Raw genomic sequence first — 23,413 nt, forward strand, 5'->3', positions numbered from 1 at the left:
GAAATTTAGAACGCCCCGATGATCGAGCTACTTACACTTTTCGGGTTATTGCGACAGAAATATGTAAACAAAGAGATGCAAAAAATATATTTATAAATATTTTTATCAGGCTGCGCATTATATTCTCTCATATTTACCTTTCTGCTTTCGAGACTCGTGTATGAAAAAAGTTTCTATTATGTTAGAAATCTTTTGTACAAGAACAATACGAGATATGGAGATAATTAATGTCATGCATTTTTATTGCTCCCTTTCTGGTCACATATGGATCGCAGTTTTAGCTATCTTAAAGTGCTTGAAAAAAATGTATGAAATTATAATATCTATGAATTAATAATATCCATGAATTGATTTACTGTTCCTCGACATCTGTCAGAAAACTGATCATGTGCAAAGGTGAGAAAATAAATTTTAAATATTTTTTTTCTCATCGATCGAGACCTCTTCGGGATATTCTATATATTCTATGGTTGAAATATCGATAGGGGTGGAAAGTTGTTGAAATATCGATGGGTCAAAATGACCCATATGTGACCTTTAAGGGTTAATTCCGACAGAATGGAGTGGAACTTCATTCATCCGCGTGACGATACGCCATACGCTCGGATAAGCTTAGTAATTATCCGGAATAATTGAACGCGTTCGAAAGTTGGATAATTCACGCGGATGTATGGCCAGGTTTAATGCGAAGGGTTGCCGGGAACTTTTCGCGATGACATCCGATTCAGTCGTCGCGTGTTCGGCGACCTCGCCCGCGTAATATGTAACGCGATTTCGTCCGAGAAGGGGCCAAGGGGCGGAGATGGAAGCGAGATGAAGTGGATCCGGCTAGAAACAGTTCCGAGAGCCCTTCGACCTTTTCCGTTTTCCGCGTCGATGCCCGCGGGTGAGAATCGGCCGCGGAAGGTATAATGCGGTGGAGAAAACGAGAATGGAGGAAAGCGGTGCGAGAGAGTGATGGAGAGCGCGAGAGAATAAAAGAGAGCGAGAGAGAGCGAGAGAGAGAGAAGGGGTGGAAAGAGATTCGAGATACACGTCGCGTGGGCAATCGGCCTGTCATTTTGGCTTTAAGGGGTGCTTAAAGTCGCCGGCAAAATCGATGCGTCTGGCCGATGTAACACGAGATTTGATGCGGCGTGAAAAGAGAGAAAGAGCGCTCGCGTAGACATTAATTTGCATCGATCGTTTTGTGGAAAAATACGAGTACTACTGAAAAAGATAGTGTCTAAAATATAGCTTTCTCTTTATTGCTTTTAACTTTTAAGCGTTTCTCATTTTAATAGATAAAAATTAATCTTTTTCTCTCTCTCTCTCTTTAGGTTATGCTTGTGGTATAGTGGGCGTTGTGAGATAAATGGGATTTTAATATTACGAGGGTAAATATATTGAAAATGCATAAAATGCATTCGCTGTTTTATTATGAATTTGCGCAAGTTTTATCCCGCAAGATATCGAATAATTCGAAAAATTTTCAGGAATTAAATTCTTGTTCCTTCGCGTCAAATATGTGCTCGCATTTTGATTGATGATCATATGAGTGACATTGAGCACGTGGCTTGTTTCACATAGTTAAAGTTGCGTCATTAAGAGCTCAACCTGCTTTAGCTTTCTAAAAAATTGATAACTTTTAGGAATTCTTTTTGAAGAATAATTAATCTTTTTTTGACATTTTACATGTGTTTTTGTTGACATTTAAATCTACAGTATTTTTAAATCTTTGATATCCGGCTCTTTTTTGGTCAATATGAGCCCTCTACGCGTACCTAAAAACGACGATGTGAATCTCTTGTGAATTTTCTGAAATGAACACACTCGATCCAGTTTTACTCCATAAGATACCAAATTTAATTTCATTGGAAAAAATTGAAATATAACAAAATAATATAATTTAAAAATTACCTATTAATTGATTTCTTGAATTTTTTTTCAGAAGAATATTAATTATTAATTATTAATATTAATATAAATATTAAATATTAATATAAATATTAAATATTAATATAAATATTAAAAATTAATTATTAATCTTAATGCTTTCTCGCTGAAAAGAAGCGAAATATTTGATGTATTATTGTTATGTTATTTTAGTTTGTTTAATTACTTGCATTATTGTCACTCATTATTGGCTATTTTTGATTGCAAGTGTTTTATAAATTTTTAAAATTCTATTTTCAATATTCTTAATATAAAGTGTCTTCTTTTATATAAAAAAAAATAGTTATTCGGTCCATTAGCTTTCAAGATATCCATAATTCACACCAACTTTGGAAACTTTAAAAATGTTTTGAGTAAAACGTAAGTTTCTTAAAGTTTTACAGACCCATTTGAAGACCCGCGCGTTATCCTATGCAAAGTTTTATATAATTTCCTTAGTTTTGCGAATTTTTCAATAAAAAAATTTGCAACGTATATTTTTCAACATTCTTTAGGAAATAATCAATTTTCTTGATTCTCTAAAGTACACTGGGCCCTTAACAGATAAATTGATAGTAAAGCAAGAAAGATTCGTCTCGGATATTCGCGACGTAATCCTTGAGGCTCGCTAGCTTATGCGGCGAAATTAATAATGAGATCTACTCTTTCCCTTTTTCTCCCGAAGCGCGATAAAACGCGCCTCACGAAGGATTAATTTAATTGCGAGGGGGATCGCGCGCAAGTTGCACGCTCGAGTTTATTGCCAGAATTATTGCCGGAGAAATGATGATATTGCGGCGGTCGCGAATTACGGCTCGGTTATTCGAGCCTGAATCTGGGCGAGTAATTTCAGGTTGGAGATGACTGCTGACTAAGCCTTCGCCAAGGGTTTCTTTTTTTCCTCCCTCCTGGAACGTATCATGGATATTTTATGAAAGCGTGATAATGATATTTGGACGACAAAAGTGTGCGTAATCGTCGGCGATGATGAACGAAATTGCAAGCGAGGGTGGGAATCTCCGTGACTGTCGGTGCTTTCAAAGCGATTGTCGTTATAAAGAATGATATTGCACTTATTACAGAGCGTAATTTGCTTTCGGCGTTCTGTTGTAAAGTCCGAGCGTGAATTAACTGCAATTGTTGTTCTGGTAACTCTAAGCGATGATATTTACGATTTTCAAGATAAATGTCGACTTATGCAGAGAATAAAAATCGTAATCCAAAATTAAATTTACCCAGGATGTCTATCCCTTGGGAAAATATAAAAAATGAAATTCTCAGGGATTGCTTTTGGACCTGGAAAAGTCAGGGAATTTTTTTGTGGAATTTTATTGGGATTCAGGAAATTTTTTAAAATTCTTAATAATGCTTTTATATTGTAAGTAATCAACAATCTTCCGATAAGTCAAGTTATATATTTAAAATATATTACAAATATATAACTATTTTTGCTTGTATAATTTCTAAAAATTATATATTATAAATAAATATATTATGAATATATATCTATTTTTTGCTTATATAATTTCTAATAATTCAATGTCTTAACAAAATATGAATAAACAGTAAAGAAATGAAAATGTTAAGCAAGTAAAAAATGTTTATTTTATGAGAGCTATTCATTTTCAGTAGTTTGAAAATTTTGAAATTTAGATAGTGTATTTTTTGTATTTTTTTTTTTGCATGACAAGGTTTTTAAAATATTGTCGTTACGTGAAATTTTCAACACAAACGCCCTGGAAGATCGGATTTTTCAGGGAATTTTTTTACAAGATTTGAGTAGACACCCTCTGTCATCGACCTATTTTTATCAAAACTTCGCCTCGTGAAATCAAAGTGAAAAATGTGATTGAAATCTCGTACGCGAGAGACGTGACGTCGCGTTGAATGGAAGTGTGGCTCGTCTGACGTGACGTGAGGGAAAACAGGCTGCCGGGGAAAGCCACACGGAAAATCTCCCAATCCAGCGGAGTAATTTTCCTTAGACGAGATCACCCCGTAAACCCTATCCGGATTGATACGCGTAATAAATCACGAGTTGGGAGGGCGGGGGAGGAGAGGCAAGGTCGAGAAAGTCCCGAGATCGCCAGATGGATCTCATTCTTCTTCTCCGACGGCGTTAACATCCCTCTCTCGACTGTGGCCCGGATTTACAGTTCACCAAATCGCGACCAGATCGAACAGGTGGATCGCATGTCGCGTCGTCGATCAGATTCCGATTATCTCCGACGCTAATTTAAGTTTAACGATTCATTTAATCGCGGCGTCGAAATAAACGAACGCGAAATCGGTGGCGGAAGATTACATTACCATTTAATTGACCCGCACAGTATATATGTATATACATTTGAACGATATTTCTGCGACCCGACTAGCATGAAAATATTTTACAACGATGTAACGCCGTGTGCTTCTCGCTAAACGCACTTTTAATCCGACCGTATTGATGATGAAGTTGGTTTATTATGCGACTGTTTATTTCGACGCCATTGCCGCCAGTTGTTCCTATAAATCCGTGCCGGACACACATGGATATATATACTTACTTGTGTGTGCGCGTTTATAAAACGCCAATTACGTCGTAAAACGCGAGTATGAATAAATTGATAAATTTTATCCAGCTTTAATGTTTCGATAAATAACGCGTGATTTACGAAATTTGCATCCAAGTTTTGTCGTTTGTTTTCAAATGAAATTATATATATATATATATATATATATATATATATATATATACAGGGTGTTTCATTTTAAGTGATGCAGCTGAATATCTCTTAAAGTAATAGAGATTGGAAAAAATGTTTTGAGTGAATTTAGGACTTTTCAATTGTGATCCAAAAACTAATTCTAAAATCATTTTTCATTTGTAAAGCAGTCTTTTACTTTTCTCGATATTTCTCCACAATTATTCAAGATATCAAAAAATGTTTTATAAAAAAATCTCATGGTAAAAATATCTCCTCTATATTTAATTTTCAAAGATTTTTGAAAAAATTTTTTTTCGAAAAATATTTTTCCAAGAATTTTATTGAATTTATTATTGTTTTGAAAATCTTCTTCGCGATTTTCTCCAAAACGAGAAGCAACGACTAGCGAATCTCTAAAAAGGACTTTTTTTCTTAGTTTGTCGATTCCCCATGCGCTCCCGAAATCTCGACATTTCAATTTGGAACACCTTGTATAACGCGCAGCCTTTCGAAAACGGACACACGCGGAACTCTCTCGTTAAGCCTTCGTTTCGTTACGTAACCGGCGGGATTTTCGCGCGACGAACGTTGTTATCGAAAAATTTGGCCGTGTCACCGGAAATGCGCGAAATGTTGGCCATGTCACTGTAACACGACGGCGATACCCCGGAGGATTCCCAAATGATCGAGGAGCCTCGCAATGTCGGCGCAAATTAAATTAGACAAGTGAATTTTACGAATCGATATCTCTCCCCTGACAATTGGTTTTTTTTTTATCTTTTGGAAAATTTTTTGACAGATACCCGCGACGGACTATAATTCAAGAATAATAGAATTAATAGCGAGATGGCGTCATATGCATTTTATTAATTTAATAACGATACGTATCTGTGTCAAATAAATTATTGTATTCTCTTTTTTATCGGGCGATATTTAAATTTCCAGCGTAATAATTTTTGAATGTAAATCTTGGTAATTATCTCTCGGTATTTTATGGTCGTAAAAATGCAAAATTATGTTAACAAAGGGAAGCGAGCGCGACTTTGGTATTATTAACACCGCATAAGCTTTTTTCCTCTTGAAGACTGTTGATATAACTATTTGAATTTTTAACAGTCGAGGTGACATTTTTTTTTAGTTTTTACTAACCGCAAAGAGTTTTTATCAAAAACTCGAAAATAAACGTAACATTTTTGTTTCAGCTCGAATGGAAGAGGAGAAGGGTGCGTCGAATGCGCAGATCCTGTGGTCGGCGTGTCAAGCCTTGGCTAGAGCAGTGAAAATCGCGGCACCGGATGTGACGATCAGACCGCTGGAGCCTGAAATTAAGGCCGTTTCCAAGGCAGCACGTAAGTATTTTAATTAATGAACAGAGTTTATTCTTTGGAAAAATATGAAAAACCTGAATTTTGAGAGATTTTTTTTGTATTTGATTTCTCGAAAAATTTTCATGAAATTTTCATGGGATCCTAGGAATTCGGGCAGCTTTTAAAAAATTCTTTCTGATAATTTTGCTCTTGTGTTGAAAGCAGTAATAAGCCAAATTGTGAATTATGTGCTTAATATATATTATAAATATATACATCTGTTTATATATTTAATGTTTTAAAATATTGAACACATTTTTTTCATTGTAATTTTTAGTAAAAAAAAATGTAAATGTATTATGCAAGTAAAAATATTTATTTTAGTTTTTTTCGGTACTTGAAACTTAATTGGTTCTGCTTTTTCTTCATATGAGTAAAATTTAGAAAACGTATACAATAAAATATCTTAATTTAAAAATTGCACAAAAAAATTCTTAAAATGTTCTCTTTATCTAGAATTTTGAATAGAAAAATATCTGAAAAATCAAGAAGTTTTCCGAAAAATTTTTAATAAGTTTTGAGTAGGTATCTTTATTAAATTTAAATTTTCATTCTCTCTCTCTCTCTCTCTCTTTCTCTTAAAAAATTTGATGATAATGAGAAATTCAAAAAAACATGCGTTTTCTTTTATTTTATCAATATTTTTTGCAATTGACGATTTGTACCAAACACCTCAGTGCATTATGAAAACGCGTTATGCACATGAAATAAAGACATCCAGTAAAGAAAAAAGGAAAGCTTGTGTCATAAACGAAAAGGTGGAACTTTTAAAGTAATTTCGCACGGTAGAGGTTCGCATTGCATACAAAATACAACGAGTATCATCTAAAGTAGCGCGAGAAACTTGGAGAACAGAGTGCGGACTTTACTTAGTTGTAACTCCGGAATAGTTCCCTGCATTAGGGTCGCTCGTAATTATTATTACTATATACGCGAACAAAGTATGTAGTTAATGCAACAAACATCGGGCCGAATTAATTAAATCTACAACACAACGCGCGTGACATCTCGCGTGCATCTCTGAAACATTAAACACGCGTGAGTGTGTACCCATATTTGCAAAGTACACACACCAGTCTATACTTATAATAGATTTTCTGCGTAATATCTTCGCATCGAGCGGTTTATTTGGATTTTGGCTTAATGCTTACTTATACAGATTCCTTTATACAATATTATTTCATCTTGATATTACAAAGTATATAAAGTTATTAAACGAAATATCTTTGTGTGTTCTTTTAATTTTTTTAAATTTTTTCATTCTTTTAATTTTTAATTTTTTTAATTTTTTCATTCTTTTAATTTTTAATTTTATTAATTTTTTCATTCCTTTAATTTTTTTCGATATATTATTCGAAGCAACAAGGTTTATATTTCTTCCTGATACTTCTTTTACAAATGTATTTTGTTACCGGAGGGAGAGCATCTTGCAGCAATTTAAATACTTATAATCGTGGATTTGTGAAATATGAACGCTACCTCGGGATCTCGCAACGTCAATTTTTCCTGGATATTGATCTGCTCTCTTTTTCCCTGACAAGAGTACGGCATTAATTTGATTCGGATCGCGGCTGAATTCGACAAAGGATATTAATTCGGCGAGTGGTCCTTCTCCCGTTCGGGACCGCACGCGTTTTAATCGCCGTTCCGGCGATTCGCGCTCGTTTCTGCTATTAAAGGCTGAAACAATAGAGACGATGACGACGACGACAACGGGAATTTCGAACGAGAGCGTATATGCGAGTCGAGCGGAGCGAGAGACTCGGTAAAGAGCCCCCGGTCGAAGATTTACGGCTTAATCGGAAGCGAGCGTTCATATATATGTATATATATATATAGGGACCCTAGGGTTGGGCATTTCAAAGAGCTCGTGTCGGCCTGATGGAGTGCCGTGCACTTCGTGTTCATTAATTATGCCTCTACCGCGAACGCTTAATTGCGCGAAGTGTCTATAAATTTTTGGTCGACCGCGCGTTTCCACGCGTTTTAATTCCTTCGTCGAGAGATGGGCCCCCTAATTTCCATTTTTACGGGCCGGTACATCAGCGAGAAATTTGAATTTTAATTGTTAATAGGGTTGCACAAGACTCGAGACAATGTTCGCAAAAATATTGTGTTGAAAATTGTCGAAAACTCAATCTTGCTTGGAGCAAATCTTTGTAGCAGAGATTTTCTCTTGTATTGTTTCGTCTCGATTTTAACAAATTTTATTTAATGCTAAATGATATTGTTTAAAATAATATTTAAAATATAATTTTTGATATAATTTAATATAATATAATTTAAGATAATTATTATTATTTGTGATGTGGGGGAATTTTACTTTCCAATACTATACAATCTATATTTTTTTATTGTGCGTAAAGTTTTGTGTAGCTAAATGTGTAAAATTTTATATTATTTTGTTCATTGTATTAATTGTTTCTATAAATTTATTAATATAAATATTTTTATTTCTCAAATAAAATCGTCTAAGTTTGAATGTAATATAATGATTTTTTCTCATCTTATTTAAAAATATACATATTTCAACTTTTTTAAAAAATTAATAATTTTGACAAGATCAATCTTGGCAATCTTAGTATTATCTTGGTATTATTTCTTATAATTAATTAAAAATTTCATCTTGATTTTGTCTCGAATTTCGAGGCAAGACAATATCAAGCTTAGTTTTTGATTTCTTGTGCAACTTTAATTGTGAATTAAAATTCGGATGATTTATCGACTTATTTAGAGACAGTGACAATGCATTGTTCGCGAAATCAATCAACGAGAGAGGTTTCCCTTATCAACTATTTAATAACGAGCGAATTGTCAACGCCATTGATGTAAATAAATGATTATCTGACGCATAAAAACGATTCATTAATAACATCAATAACATTAATAGCATTAATATCATGTAAATACAATAAATTTATTATCGTTTATATGCGATTCGCGATAATCGAATGCGAACCGCAAGCCTGAAACGTGCGTCTGCAATGCTCTGCAGTAAAGCATAAATTCGTTCAATGAGAGAAAAACGGAATGTTGTGGCTTCAGTAACCGCAAAGCAAATTGGGCTACTGCAGTAGAAATTTGGTAATTTCGAATAACATATACGTTACGCTGATTAATCTTGCTTGTCGAAACTCGGAGGGAACGTTAGTTTCTCGAACGAATGAATCAATCAAAAATCACGTTAACTGGGATTTCAATTAATTAAATAAATTGAGAATGAAAGAGAGAGAGCCATCGGATGATGAGAGCATTGATCCAATTTTCTCGTTTTCTTTGATTCTAGCGAAGGAAGATCCTCTGGTGTGCGCCGTTATCCGTAGCATTCCCGAGGAGGCGGCCAAGAGAGGAGTATTCCCGGAGATTGCCCTTCGCGAGAGATTCCTCAAGGTAATTATTACGTATCCGATATTCTTTAACAGTCTACTCTCTGGAAAAATATAGAAAATTAAAAATCTGAACAATATATGGCATCCTCCTTTCTTTTGTATCTGGAAAAATCAGGGAATTTTATTGGGATTCATGGAATTTTTAAAAAAATTATCTTCTTGATAATTTTGCTCTTATTTATTATAAATAATTGGTGAATCAAGTGAATTAAGATATATTATGAAGATCACACGTATCTCTATTGATTTTAAAATATATTATAAATACAGTATATCTCTATCTTTGTTTACATATTCAATATCTCAACAAAATATTGAACATGTTCCAAATTTTTAGTGATAAAAAAATGAAAATGTTACGCAAGTGAATGTTTATCTTAGTCAAGAGCTATTCATTTTTTTCAGTATATTTATAAATTTAGCATCCAAAATGGTTCTGTGTTTTTTCTTGCTATGAATGAAAAATACTAGAAAATGCATACAATGAAACAAATTATTTTAAAAAGTTGCACTAAAAAAATAGGATTGCACCAGATACTAAGACTAGTCTTTTGATATTGTCTTGTCTCAAAACTGAAGACAAAATTTTTAATTAATTATCAAGATGATTAATTTCTTTAAAAAATATGTATATTTTTAAATTAAAAATGAAAAAGATGTGTTAGAAGTTAGAGAAAAATTGTTAATATAATTGAGACCAAATAAATAATTTAAAATAAAATTTTTGCTACACAGATTCACTTGAAACAAAACCAGGTTTAAGTATACAAAAATTTTCCATAGCAATACAATATTTTTACGAATATTGTCTTGTCTTGTAAATCTTGTGCAACCCTAAAAAGTCTTTAAAATATTCCCTTTACTTTTCTCTTTACTAGAATTTTAGACAAAAATATCTGGAAGATCAAGAAATTTTTTTAAAACATTCGAATAGAGAGATTTTGGATAGAATTTTTGCATGTAATCGATAGCTTCAATTTCTTAAAGTCCACCCTTTATCCTTTTGCCCTTATTATGTATTGCTAGGTAGAGAGCGTGGCGAGGAGGTTAGCCATGGTGCCTGAGGAGGGTGCAGCCCTGCCTATATATCTTCTTAGCTATCTTCAAAGTTTCTTGATTATCAAAACCAATTCAATCCCGAAGAAGGAGCTCGAAGACGAGCCAATCGACGTGAACTCCTTGAATACGTACGACATCCTTCAACGTGCCAGGTAAGATAGCTATTTTTTATCGAAAACTCCCATATATTATTCTGATTATCTGTGATTATTTCTACGGGATCGAAAATCTTACTGGAAAGTCTGAAATTATTGTCATTGGCCGGACTGAATTGATCGTGAACGAAATACAATCCGCAAAATTTCTTCACGAATGCTTCGATTTATCTCCATAAAATTTATTTATAAATTGTATGCATTTTTTTGACAAATTTTAAATTACGTAATTTTAAATTATCTTGAAATTTTACGATTTATAAGGGTAAAGGGTGAAATCGTCGATGTTCGACGGCGATGTTGCCGAGACTCGAATGCGCTTTTATTGCACTCGAGCACCAATTTCGCACGTCACGTAGAGCCTTCTCTTCCTCCGTCTTTCCTGAATCCTGGGGTGACCCTATAAATTATCCTTACGAGATTCTAAGGACCGGAGAAAGAGAAAGTGCGGCCAGTCATCAACGTGGCAAGAGAGATGGAAACACTTACCGTACAATATCTGCCACTTTGATAAAGAACACTGCCATTTACTATTCGTCAGGTTATCCCCGACGAAATCCGCCAGCCGGCCAGACTTATCCCTTCGTTTTTTCTCGCGCCAGCGGCCCGTACGATTTTCCAGCCCTTGCTAAAGGACATTTTCGATTTATGAGGAATGTTAAATAAGCCTATGAATATCCCATATCGAAAAAAAAACTTTTTTTTTTAAATACATGTATATCTTCCTTCTCTGTATATCTTGTAATGAGACATTACAACATAAGATTACGTATTTTATAATATTTCTAAAATTCATACATTTATATTAAAAATGTGTGTGTAAAAAGCGAAGCGTCTCGTACCATCTTTAAATTCGCCGGGGAATCCAGTCGTTAAAGTTTCATCCCGACGATAGAATACCTTCCCCCAGGAAGAATACAGATTCTTGTGGCACGTATCTTTCTCGCCCCTGCTTGGTTTCCTCGCGTTCGAAAATTCACGAAAGTGGCAGTGTGTGTTTTCATTCGCGCGAAAAATTCATGCCTCTCTCTCTCGTTTTAATCGCGATTAAGAGGAGAAGCCGCGAAAACGAACGTGCCGAACGTGGACGGAAAAACGTGCGAAGGGGGGTGGAGGGCGCAAGATATTGTGGCGGAGAGGGAGGGGGGAGGGAAGGGGTACATCGCCGCGAAGGATAGTTTTACATACTTAAAAGCACTCTTGCGGCCGTTGTTTTCGGGGCGTGTGAGATATCGAGTGTCGGCCGCGAAAGAGAAATAGACCCTACACCTCCCCCCATCCTTCTTTTTCCTCCCCCTCTTCGCTAAAGTAGACATTCTCGGCACGTATGAATTTACGCTCCCTTGGCTATCCACCGCGAGTCGTTATCTCTCTCACTTTTTCATGGCAGCAACGCTTACGAATTAAAAATATATTATTTAGGGTAGTTTAAAATGTGAGGTGATTTCGCGAGGGGAGGCGCGTTTCCTTCTCCCCACGGAAAAGAAAGTTTATCATCCACGCGTGAAGTATAATTTTGCAAGGTACACGTGACGAGGCGCGAAATGATAGGTCTTCCCCCCTCGCTCCCCTCTCTATCTCTTTCTCTCGCTCCTTCCCTCTCTCCCTCTCTCTCGCTCGCGAATATTTTGCGTTTGTTTTCGGTCGCAATTTGCAAAATAAAATGTAACTTGATGACTCGACTATTTAATTAGTACGTAAAAGATTGTTGAATAACATGTAACGCGTTTCGATGTAATTCCGTAATTATCGCAAAACGAAAACTCGTATACGTAGTCCTTTAATCAGAATCATTCCGTGTGCGATGCAATTTGAAATCGTATTCTCCGTCCTGATAAATACTTGATTATTTTATCGAGATAATTTTCATCTTCTCTCGATGCACAATGTGTGGGAAGTGATTTGAAGAAAAATGATTGTTAGTTTATTAGATATGTAATAGTTTTACAACTAATATGTAATTGTTATTAAATAATCTAAAGCTTCTATATTATAATAAATGTATTTTAATTTATTATAATATTAGTATTGTGCACAGATTAATTTAAAACACTATTAATCATTATTTACTAAATAATATTTTATTCTACATAATCAAAGCATATTATAAACACAATTTTATTATATTAATAACATTGTAAAAAAGCGCTGGAATGATGACGTCTTAATATAATGCAATTAATTATTATCTTATTAAATAATTATTATCTTTATCTTTATAAATAATCTTTTGATTTCTAACGTATAATTTTGTTCCTACTTTAATTTTATAAATATATATTGAATCTATAAAGTGGGAAAATCACCAGAAAGTACATTATAACTTTTAAAAATAGTTAATAAAAAATTTATTATATATATATTTATTTTGTAAATTTTTTTATAGCTTATAATTTCTTTATATTTTTTTATATTTATTTAATATATCAATTTTAACAGGGGATGAAAAGAAATCTTTTTTCGTTTCTGCATTACTATAATCTATAATTTTTATTTTCAAAGCGATTGTTTTAATTTTTCGATTTTAAAGTTAGATTATATTTTCAGACGCGACTACGCATCAAGATACGCATTCGCGAAAAGATATTTTTGAAATATGGGCAACCAATAAGTTTAAATCATATAATAAAATCTTGATTTCATAATATTAAATTAATATAATATTTTTGAGTATTTTAATAAAATAATTACTGATATCTCCTAAAACCTATTAATTATTTATTGTAATATAAAAACTAATAAATAACTTAAATAACTGTTTAATCAAAATAATCAGTCGTGCAATTATTAAATAATAATTAAAAAAATTAAATTTATCGAAATAAGAATTATTTCCCTTCAGCTCGCTTTGTCACATTAACGCTCATAATCTCGTACAAGACAAACGCGACATCGCGATTGATATACTTTACGGATGATATGACACCTGGCATATTTCATCAGCCTGAGAGCAGGCTTCAAATGGATGAAATTGATCAAAATAAATTACGCCGCGAACTTTATAATTGGCGATACGTGCAATGTAACTTATCCAGGTAGTTGGACGCGACACGTTCACCAAGTAACACGTGCAAACCCGAAGTGCGGTGTTAGCCTTCTGAATTTTTAATTTTGAGGCGCACTGCGGTATGCACACCTACACATACACACTATGTACACTCTCTTTCAATTCCCGCGAATAAAATTCTCGGGCTCTCGAGAGTCTTGCACCGCAGCGTATAGTCGATATATCACGTTGCGCGTAGATGTATCTCGGAAAGATTTCTCGGAGATTCGAGAGGAGGAAACCATTGTCCCTCACTCGGCAAATGAATATTTAATCGTCGAGATGGGTGCGCTCTATAATTTCACCCCTCCGCTTTATGTGTGCATTTATTCGCGAACATGTACACAGTTGCGTTATGAAAATGCAGTTGGGTTTGTGTTATTTGTAAATTGCGCTGATGACGTATTTATGTTCGCTAAGTAAATTTTTATCGTTTCAACGAGGAGGAAATAAATACGCCTCCGAACTTTGTCAAACTTTCCTCCTCGGGGGATTCATCTCGTTCTTACAATGATCGACAAATGGAATATCTATGTCCGCTGTTGGCCAAGTCAGTTGCGCGAATTTATCTTATTGAATCGCTAAATGAATCGGTAAATATCAGGCAGCGAGTTGGTAACATTTATTCCAAGAAAGCCTTTTCCATTATCGAGAGAAAAACTTCAGATTCTTTGATATCTTATTTTAGCGGGTATATTAATAAAAGAGAACTTTTTCATGATACTGAGAAAACTCGGGAGTGTAATCAAGTTGTACGAGAAACTCTTTAATTTTTTGAGTAAAAGATTGATTCTCTTAAAAGCGACAAATTAGGAAGAGATAATAAATTTCTAGTGTGTTTGTCAATTTTCGTGCATTTGACAATGTGTTTATTCTCTGAAAAGAACATGAAAAACATGGAATTCTCCAGAGATTTATCTCTTTTGTACTTGGAAATATCAAGGAATTCTCATGGAATTTTATTGGGATTTTCTCATGGAATTTTATTGGAACTCAAAATATTAAAAAAAATTCTCTCTTTGGTAATTTTGTTCTTATATTGTAAGCAATCCACTGATAAGCAAAGTTGTGATTTATGTGTGTGTGTTTGATATATATCCATTTTTGTTTATACGTCAATGTCTTAACAAAATATTGAACATGCAATACATTTTTTATTGTAATTTTTAGTCATGAAGAAATGAAAATGTATTGTGCTAGTAAAGAATATTTATTTAAAGAAAATTATTCTCAGTTTTTCCCCAGTATATTTGCAAATCTAATTTTTGAAAATAAATAACTTTGAGAATTTTCTTCGCATGAACGAAAAGCATTAGAAAATTTATTTTAAAAAGTTACACCAAAAAAACATGGAAAAAATTAAAATACTTTCTTTATCTGGAATTTTGAACAAAAAATACTTGAAAGTGAGAGAATTTTATTATATATACTTGAAAGTCAGGAAATTTTTTGAGATTTGAGCAACCCCACCGCCCTATTTTGAATCGAATTTCATCTAATTAAAATTAAAAATTAAAAATCAAAAATTTGTTTAATTTATTAGGATATATTTTAAGTGAATAAGATGTTCTCAAAATTTATATTTAATTCATAATTCACATAAAAAATGTTTGTCTCTAAAAAAAATGTCCTTAATAGACAAGGAAAAACAAAAAGATTTTTCTCTCGAGAAAATTAACTTGAAATAGAAAAACTTGTAGATACAAAGACACATAATCATCGCTCGTTTCGTGTGATTGTTTAATCAAAATTATTACGTGAAATCCGTATCACGATCGGATTGATCGATCGGCGTAAAGAGGACTGAACTTATCGGCGATCTTATACGGCAGGAACACGTGCAGGAAAAGTGTAGGATTTTCTTAAAATAAGAGGATCGTTTGGGCGCGGGTCGAGAAGGCTAAAATCGAGAAAGTTGCCGCGAAGCGATATCGTCGAATATGAAATTCGGGGGCAACAGGAAACTTTAAGATCTGCGAATGTGCGTCCGTGCCTCGAATTAGGCCACTATGCGAACTGCTGCCTAGGATAGGATTCATTTTATAAGAGACAGGACGGAGATAAAGGTTCTATGCCACGTTTCATCTCACAGTTTCGCAGCATTCGTCGTAATGAAAAAGTAGACAGTAGATAAATGTAGTTTCTGGACATATCAATCTTTGTATTTAAAAAAAAAAACTGCGTGCTGTATCCTCAGATGTTCTTTTTTTTAAAGAAAGTAATAATTAACAATGATCATCAAATTGAGACACGTTGGATTGCATGTTTAATTTAATATAATGAGATTTTAATAACTAATTTTAATATTCGCGTATTAATTATATTGGTAATTTTCATTTTTCACTAATTGCCACTGTCCTGCTGATTATTTTCGATATGACTAATTAAATACAATGTTTAATTAAGTGTATATATACTTAATTATTATTTTTTTAAATAATAGAGTTATAAAGAATTATTTTGAATAAAAGTTATTTTGTTTAAGAAAATAAACTATTGAATAAGCATTGAAAATCTCACTTTATTACACGTTATTGAAGGTATCATAAATATCATTAAATTCAATGAATTCCATAAAAAACTAAAACTGTCATCGATAGCATCTAAAAAAAATAATCAAAAATTTTCGTTTAAGTAAAAAATCTTAAAATAATTTTTATTTGAAACATTTTTTTCATAATTCTATTATTTCAAAAATAACGGAATGTATATACTTAAACCAAACACATTGTACATGTAATAAATAACATTAATTTAAAAAATATATATAACATAAATAACATTAATTTAAAAAAAATATATATATATAACATAAATAATATTAATTTAAAAAAAATATATATATATAACATAATTAACATTAATTTAAAAAACAATATATTACAATATAAGAAATTGCATAAAAGAAGGTATACTTTTCAATTGTATCGTTGATCCGCTTGAAAATCCTCTCGCATTATTCGAAAAATACCAGTCATTCTTTTCTCTTCTTGTACTCCATCCGAGATACAACATTAATCTCTCTTTATTGTATCGGAGCGAGAGATTCGGTGTATTCGACGTAAAGTTTTCAATCGACGTTTATCCTGCGTGCGGTTTTCCTTTGAAAATCCGCGTTTCGATCTCGCGACGAGAGAAAGAGCGACGTCTGCATTGATTATCGCCAACTTAATACCAGACCGTAAATAAATGTCCCGAACGAACTGTTCGTGGAAGGCGTTTCCTCTCGGAAGAAGGTCGTCGCGGCTTCCGGCTTTGTGTGTTCGATGTCGCCAACTATTTCTCTGCCGCGAGTACCTTTCGCCAAACTATCGCGCGCGGTCTCCCCGGTATTTCTCTAAAAGCGATGGGAAGGGAGGGTTGGGGGAGAGCCCGTACATTCTCATGTTTGTTTCGAAACAAAGTGGCCAGCATCCGGTGAATAACCATAGAGAAATTCGGCCGGGCAAATCTTCTCTCACGCCGATTGTTTCTCGCAAATAGCGGATCTCCATTATTATTTGCCGAACATTTCATTATGCGACGAAAACAATATAGAACAACAATATTAACAAAACAATATAGAATGAAATAGTGTAATGCGCCCTAAATTCATTTAAATTAATATAAAAATATGCGTATGATGAGAACAATTAGTGGTAGAAATTAGACTTGCTGATATTAAAATTAATAATTAATAAGCATCAATTTTTGATTAATTGAAGTATTTTTATTGTGGGATCTTAGGAACTTTTCGAAAGTATTGGGAAGGGCAATTTTTCCTGGTGAAAACTGCTTCAAATAATTATAAAATAATTTTTTTTTAAATTATGAAATTCGCGCGATGAAACAAAAATTCATATTTTAATTCAATAAAAATATTGATTGAATATTTATATGAATTGCATTTTCCTCTAATTTTTCTAAAAACATTAACATCGATTTTATAATGCTTTGATCTTGCTTTTAGCAATGCCTGTTCGCTCTATTTCATCTTTATAGTTTTTCTTTTATACGTTTTGCTAGAGAAAATGATAGAAAAAATGACTTAAAAAATACTATAATAAAGCTATATGATATATTAATCCTGATGTGGAACATTTTTGTATAAATAAAAGTACATTTTCTCTCTCTCATCGTATCATATAAAAAAATATTTGTACTACAGTAACACTTGTTATAATTTATCAGTTATATCTCCAGAAATATATAATGAGAATATAATAAACATAATTACAATTATTTTTATGGGATAAAAAAAGAATGATTAAAAATACCAAGAAATTCTACAGGTTTTTCTTTCTTAAAAATTATTAACTTTGTAATTTTTTAAATAAAAACGCCCTTACATTTATCAGTTGATTATGTATTGCCAACTATCGCTTCTCGTTTTAAGAACACTTACTGATAAATTCATTATGTCTGAACAATGAGAGAAAATAAGGCATTTATTAAATCACACTTATTATCAAAAATATATATTCAACTATTGTCATTGTCAGTGTATCTCTTAAACATTTGGAGCCTCAATTATTTGTTTCAGATATTGGTTGGATTGCGGTGACTTCAAGATGACTTTGAGATACATGAATCTGCTCGAGGGTGCGCCAAGAAGCATCGCCAGGGAGTGGATGAACGAGACCAGGATCCTGCTGGAGACGCAGCAGGCGATCGACACCCTGCTGGCGTACGCAGGTGCGACCGGTCTCGTATATCTCGGTGCTGGAGATCCGCCCAAGGTCAGTGCACCAAGATACGTAACCCCTTAAACAAGCGGCGCGATTAGATACGCTGAGAAACGCGTGTTTCCTCTGATTAATAGCCAACCCATATATCCATCTCACCCCGTTTCCATTTCTCTTTCCCTCGGACAACGATGGCTCGCTTATTAAACGGCACGTTTCCACATAGCTTCTGCACATGTCCCGATAGTAATCGTAGTCCAAGGAAGATTGATTGTATTTATTTGTCGCCGAGAAACTTATTTATTGCATGCGCATTCAGTTGAGCGCAATTTATCTTCTTCCATCAAAAGTTAATTAGCTGATTAATTTTTCCTGAAAACATTTCTTTATTATATGTATATCGACACTACTTGAATGTTTTTGTCAATATTATCTTAATTGATGAGCCCTTATTTTATAATTCGAAAGGGGAATCACGATCGTCCCTTTACGTTCTTTGCGACGTTGTTCGAATTGTTCCAGCAGAAGTAAAGGCGTACAAGAAAACCACAGAAGAGAGACTGTCCCGAGACACACACGAGGGAATGTCTATAGAAGAACGGGGCGGGAGTAACGGGGGAAGATTAGGGAGAGACAGATCGCACCGACGTCGTCACCGGAGGGAGAAATCGCTGCCAGCCTTATATAGTCACAACAATGTCTTTTCTAGCAATTAAAATATAGGAATATATATATTGTGCGCTGGGAGAGGCAATATACACAGTGAAACGTCTTTCTTTGCCAGCACTCGAGGACAGAAATGTACTTTCGCGCCATTTGAATTTTGCAACGGGATTCAAATCTTATGTACGCCAAGATTTTCAATTAGATTTAAATATCCTCTGGATATATGGATTTCGAGGGAATCGTTGAACGGAACAGTGAATGTGAAATCATTTATCTGATTATATATCTTGCTTTGATGAATCCTTTTTTCTGATTATATACATTTATATAATCCTTCTCATCAGGAGAAAAATATAAAAAAAGATTTATTTTTGCTTTCGCACACCACTATTCCACTTGACAGCTCGAATCATGTTTACCGAATACAATGTAAATATCAAAAGCGATCGTGCTTTTCAAGAGGCGGTGTAAGAAAGCATTTAAGCGCGTCCCACGTTTGTGAAGATACAAGTCTCGAAATTATCCTTTGTGATCAATGCGTGTATCGGAATTGCGTCGTTCGTGCCTGCACTTCAAGCGTACTTTGAGCTCCCCTTGTCACGATTCATCCACTCATCCATCTATCCACCCATTCATCCATCTCGAGATTACCTTTTACTTCATAACCGGATATTACTCTCCCGCGCACCGAACTCTCTCGTCGCGAGTCACATCGATCGTTCGCGTGCCGTTACCTCGTCTTTCGCCTCTAACACGAAACCTTCGCGACTTTGCACGGGACGGGGAAGCGTGCTAGGAATCATTGTAAAAATTGGAAATAAAGTTGTTTCGTGACGTAACGAATATGTTGTGTTGATTGATCCACGAGGCACGTTTTAATCCTTCCAAATAGCTAAAATAGGTATCCTACTTTTGGAAGAATTATGTTTTAGAGAGTTTGTCAGACTTTCTGTCTTCTACTTCAAAATAGCAATTTTTCTTCTTTTAAATCAGATGATTGAGGGCAAAATTGCAAACGATTAAATTTTCAAAGCGCAAATTTGCATCTGTATAAGATTAATGAATGGGGAAAAATAAATAGACGCGAGTCAAGAAGTCAGAGAAATATTTTCCCTCTTATTTTAGAAACAAATCAATATATTTAGTTTATAAACGGATTCTTTGAATTTTTTCTCACCAGTTTAACCCTTCCAAATAGCTAAAACAGATACCGTACTTTCAGAAAAATTATGTTCGGAGTGTTTCTCAGTTCGTTTTCATATTATACTGATGCAAATTTCCATCAATAAAACCGTCAATTTAAATAAATTCCACAAGTGCAATTTTTAATATATTAATAACAATTTTTTCCTCTTTTCTATCACTGTCAAATTTTCTGTTTTCTACTTTAAAATAGCATTTTTCCCTTTTTTTGACTCGGTCGATTACAACCAAATTTAGAAGCGATTAAATTTTCAAAGTACAAATTTGCATCTGTATAAGATTAATGAATGGGTAAAAATAAATAGACGCGAATCAAGAAGTCAGAGAAATATTTTCCCTCTTATTTTAGAAACAGATAAATATATTTAGTTTATAAACGGATTCTTTGAATTTTTTCTCACCAGTTTAATCCTTCCAAATAGCTAAAACAGATACCGTACTTTCGGAAGAATTATGTTCGGAGTGTTTCTCAGTTCGTTCATATTATACTGATGCAAATTTCCACCAACAAAACTGTCAATCTAAATAAAGATTTTACAAGTGCAATTTTTAATATATTAATAACAATTTTTTTATTAACATTGAAAATAGCATTTTTCTTTTTTTCAACTTGATCGATTACAACCAAATTTACAAGCGATTAAATTTTCAAAACACCAATTTGTATCTGTACAGGATTAATGAATGGATAAAAATGAGTAAATCAAGCATTCAGATAAATATTTTCCTTATTATCTTAAAAATAAATCAATATATTTAGTTTAGAGACGGATCCCTGGAATTATTTCTTAGCGAAGAAAGGCAACGGCATTATTCGTCTGGAGTAGCGAACGATGTAAGAAGAGATCAGTATATCGAATAGTTTGTTCGCGGACAATGGAGTGAACGAGGAAGGAGTCCTAAATGGCCCCGAAATAACGAGCTGGAGCCGTTTGCCAGTTTATGGAAACGTCGTTGGCCGCTCTATTATGTCGCTCGTAATTAGTCGTCCGACGTTCTAAATAGGTCAACGCGTACCCTTATGACGGCCTTTGGAAGTATATTCGCTGAGAAACTCCAAGATGGATTTAAAGTATAATGATGAGCAATCTTGTTCGCTGCAGCCGTTCGATTTTCCGCCGAATAATACTTTTTCTTCTGTTGAGAAAGAGTAAATAATGAGCTCGATTTAACTTCTTTTATTTTTTCAGCAACGTTACCATTTCTGTCAGTTGCTGGCCGGAAAAGTCTAGTTAGTGGAAAAAGTCAATTCCGATTTTTACTGTTTTGAATTTTGTCCAATGGAATAACTGGCAAAAATCTATAAAAATAATTAATATGTAATTAAAATATACTAAATAAAATATATTCATATAACTTTATGCCAAAAAATATATTTTTATTTTAAATTAATAAATTCTACTAATCACTATAATTTAGAAAAATGAAAAGAATGAAAGATGAATATAATAAAGTCGTTCTTAATTCAAATTAATGTACAAAATTCTTGAAAAAAAATTGAACAAAAAATTAGGAAATATGAATGTTACTAAATTTTATATTAATATTAATGTAATAAGAAAAATATAATATAGAATTAAAAATTTTTCCCAATATGGATCTGATTTATCTTTCAATATTTTTTAACAAGAAATTATTTTATTTACTATGATTCTTTAAATTTATTACCGATTTTATTTTGGATAAAACTTAAATTAAAAAATATCCTCTTAATTAATAAATATCGCTAAAAAGATTTTCTATTTATTTTTACATTTTTAATAAAAAAGACTAATTTTTTTTTCGGAAAATATCAGTTTTTACCACTGGCATGGATTTTATTTAAAAAAAAAATGGCCAACTCTGATATTGATTAAAACTTTAGAAATTGTCATTTTTGTTTGTACTAAGTTGAATGCGATTTTTTAAAAGTAATTACTTTATATTTTTTACTTCTGTTACATAATAGTTATATTCTGCGTTTGCTGGGATATTTGTTATTTGTTATAACATTTGTCAATTGTTATAACACTTAACAAATATTCCAGCAAATTAGATAACGTAAAATAGTCCGCAGCTGTTTGTCTGTGGCCTTCGTTGCAGGATTTCTGTACATTCTACATCTTGTGCACAAGTTATAATAATATTTTAAAGCATCTGCTATTATATTTATTGAGCACCTCTTAATGTTCTCGATTTATAGGAATCTAGTATAACGATTGCTGTCTTGTCTTTTATTTGATTGACAAGGAATGGGTGAGTCCTGTTCATGTTGGTTAGGTATAAAGTAGAGAATGTTATTCTTCCGACAAGAAAAGAATAATGAGGCAACCGTACGGGGAATCGATCCCAGGATCCATGACTCAGTACAATTACTTTGCCATCTAATATAAATCACTCGCCGCCCATAGCGACTGCTGTACAATGTCTGAAAATATTTTCTAAAATTATTTTAAAAATAAAGATGAAAAAATGATAAAAACAGAAACAGTTAGAATACGTACACGTCTTTTATATATACAGGGTGTTCGGAAATTCAACCGACAAATTTTCAGAGATTGTCGGGGGCACCATAAGAATTATTTTTTGCAAATGAACCTGGGGTCGGAAACGTGTCATTACATCGCTACGGCATACGGAGTGTTCGAAAGAGTCAGGACCTCGAAATATCACAAAAAATAGAAGTTTTACAAAAAATTGTTTCAAACAAAAGTTGTAGAGTGTAAAAAGGTCTATTTACTGGCGCCATGTGTTTGACCTTGGATGGCGTCGCCAAGGTCACGACAAGGCCACCTTGAATTTTTGAAGGGCTACAAGAATATGCAATAAAAAGTGGAGGGTTCCATTTCCTGTGTTTCGCGTACATGAATATATATAAGAATAGGAGAAGGAGAAGGGATAAGAGGGGGATTGGGACGACTTTTATCGCAGAGAAATAAATTCTAGCCTTAATATATAATTTTTCAGAAAAATCATTACTATATTAATATAATTAATATAATTAATCATTAATATAATTAGAGATCTATTGGTTTTCATACTTTTCAAACTTTTTAATTATTATACACTAGTATAATAAGCCTTCAGAGGGAAGCTTTCTGAGACTTTTCTCTATTACAATCGTTTTAAATGAAAAAAGTTCACTTACAAAATAACTACCATTTTATCATTGTTGCCATGTGTGGCTTTGCAAATACAAATATTGACGTTGGCAAATACAAATATTAATGCCATAAAATTATGCAATGCGATAAAATTTAAATTGATTAATTTAGGTCGAATAT

At 33.2% G+C, this 23,413-nt stretch overlaps 1 protein-coding gene across 5 annotated transcripts in view; it reads left to right on the top strand.

Moving 5' to 3' along the window:
* Mitofilin (inner membrane mitochondrial protein mitofilin) overlaps positions 1-19,790 on the top strand; it is a 52,181-nt gene extending 32,391 nt beyond the window's left edge. For 4 of the 5 annotated variants that reach the window (XM_083106101.1, XM_083106082.1, XM_083106108.1 and 1 more), the window contains 5 exons: positions 5,804-5,950; positions 9,255-9,358; positions 10,384-10,568; positions 18,140-18,335; positions 18,804-19,790. In XM_083106101.1, coding sequence (XP_082962227.1) covers positions 5,804-5,950; positions 9,255-9,358; positions 10,384-10,568; positions 18,140-18,335; positions 18,804-18,812 — 641 coding nt within the window. In that variant the 3' untranslated portion in view covers positions 18,813-19,790. The remainder of the gene's footprint in view (positions 1-5,803; positions 5,951-9,254; positions 9,359-10,383; positions 10,569-18,139; positions 18,336-18,803) is intronic. The other variant, XM_083106090.1, reaches the window with a different exon arrangement.
* The last annotated feature ends 3,623 nt before the right edge of the window (positions 19,791-23,413 follow it).

The sequence above is a fragment of the Camponotus vicinus genome, unplaced genomic scaffold, assembly GCF_025532165.1.
Source record: "Camponotus vicinus isolate PSW18456_S1 unplaced genomic scaffold, iyCamVici1.0 SCAF_1, whole genome shotgun sequence".
In the NCBI taxonomy this organism is placed as follows: domain Eukaryota; kingdom Metazoa; phylum Arthropoda; class Insecta; order Hymenoptera; family Formicidae; genus Camponotus; species Camponotus vicinus.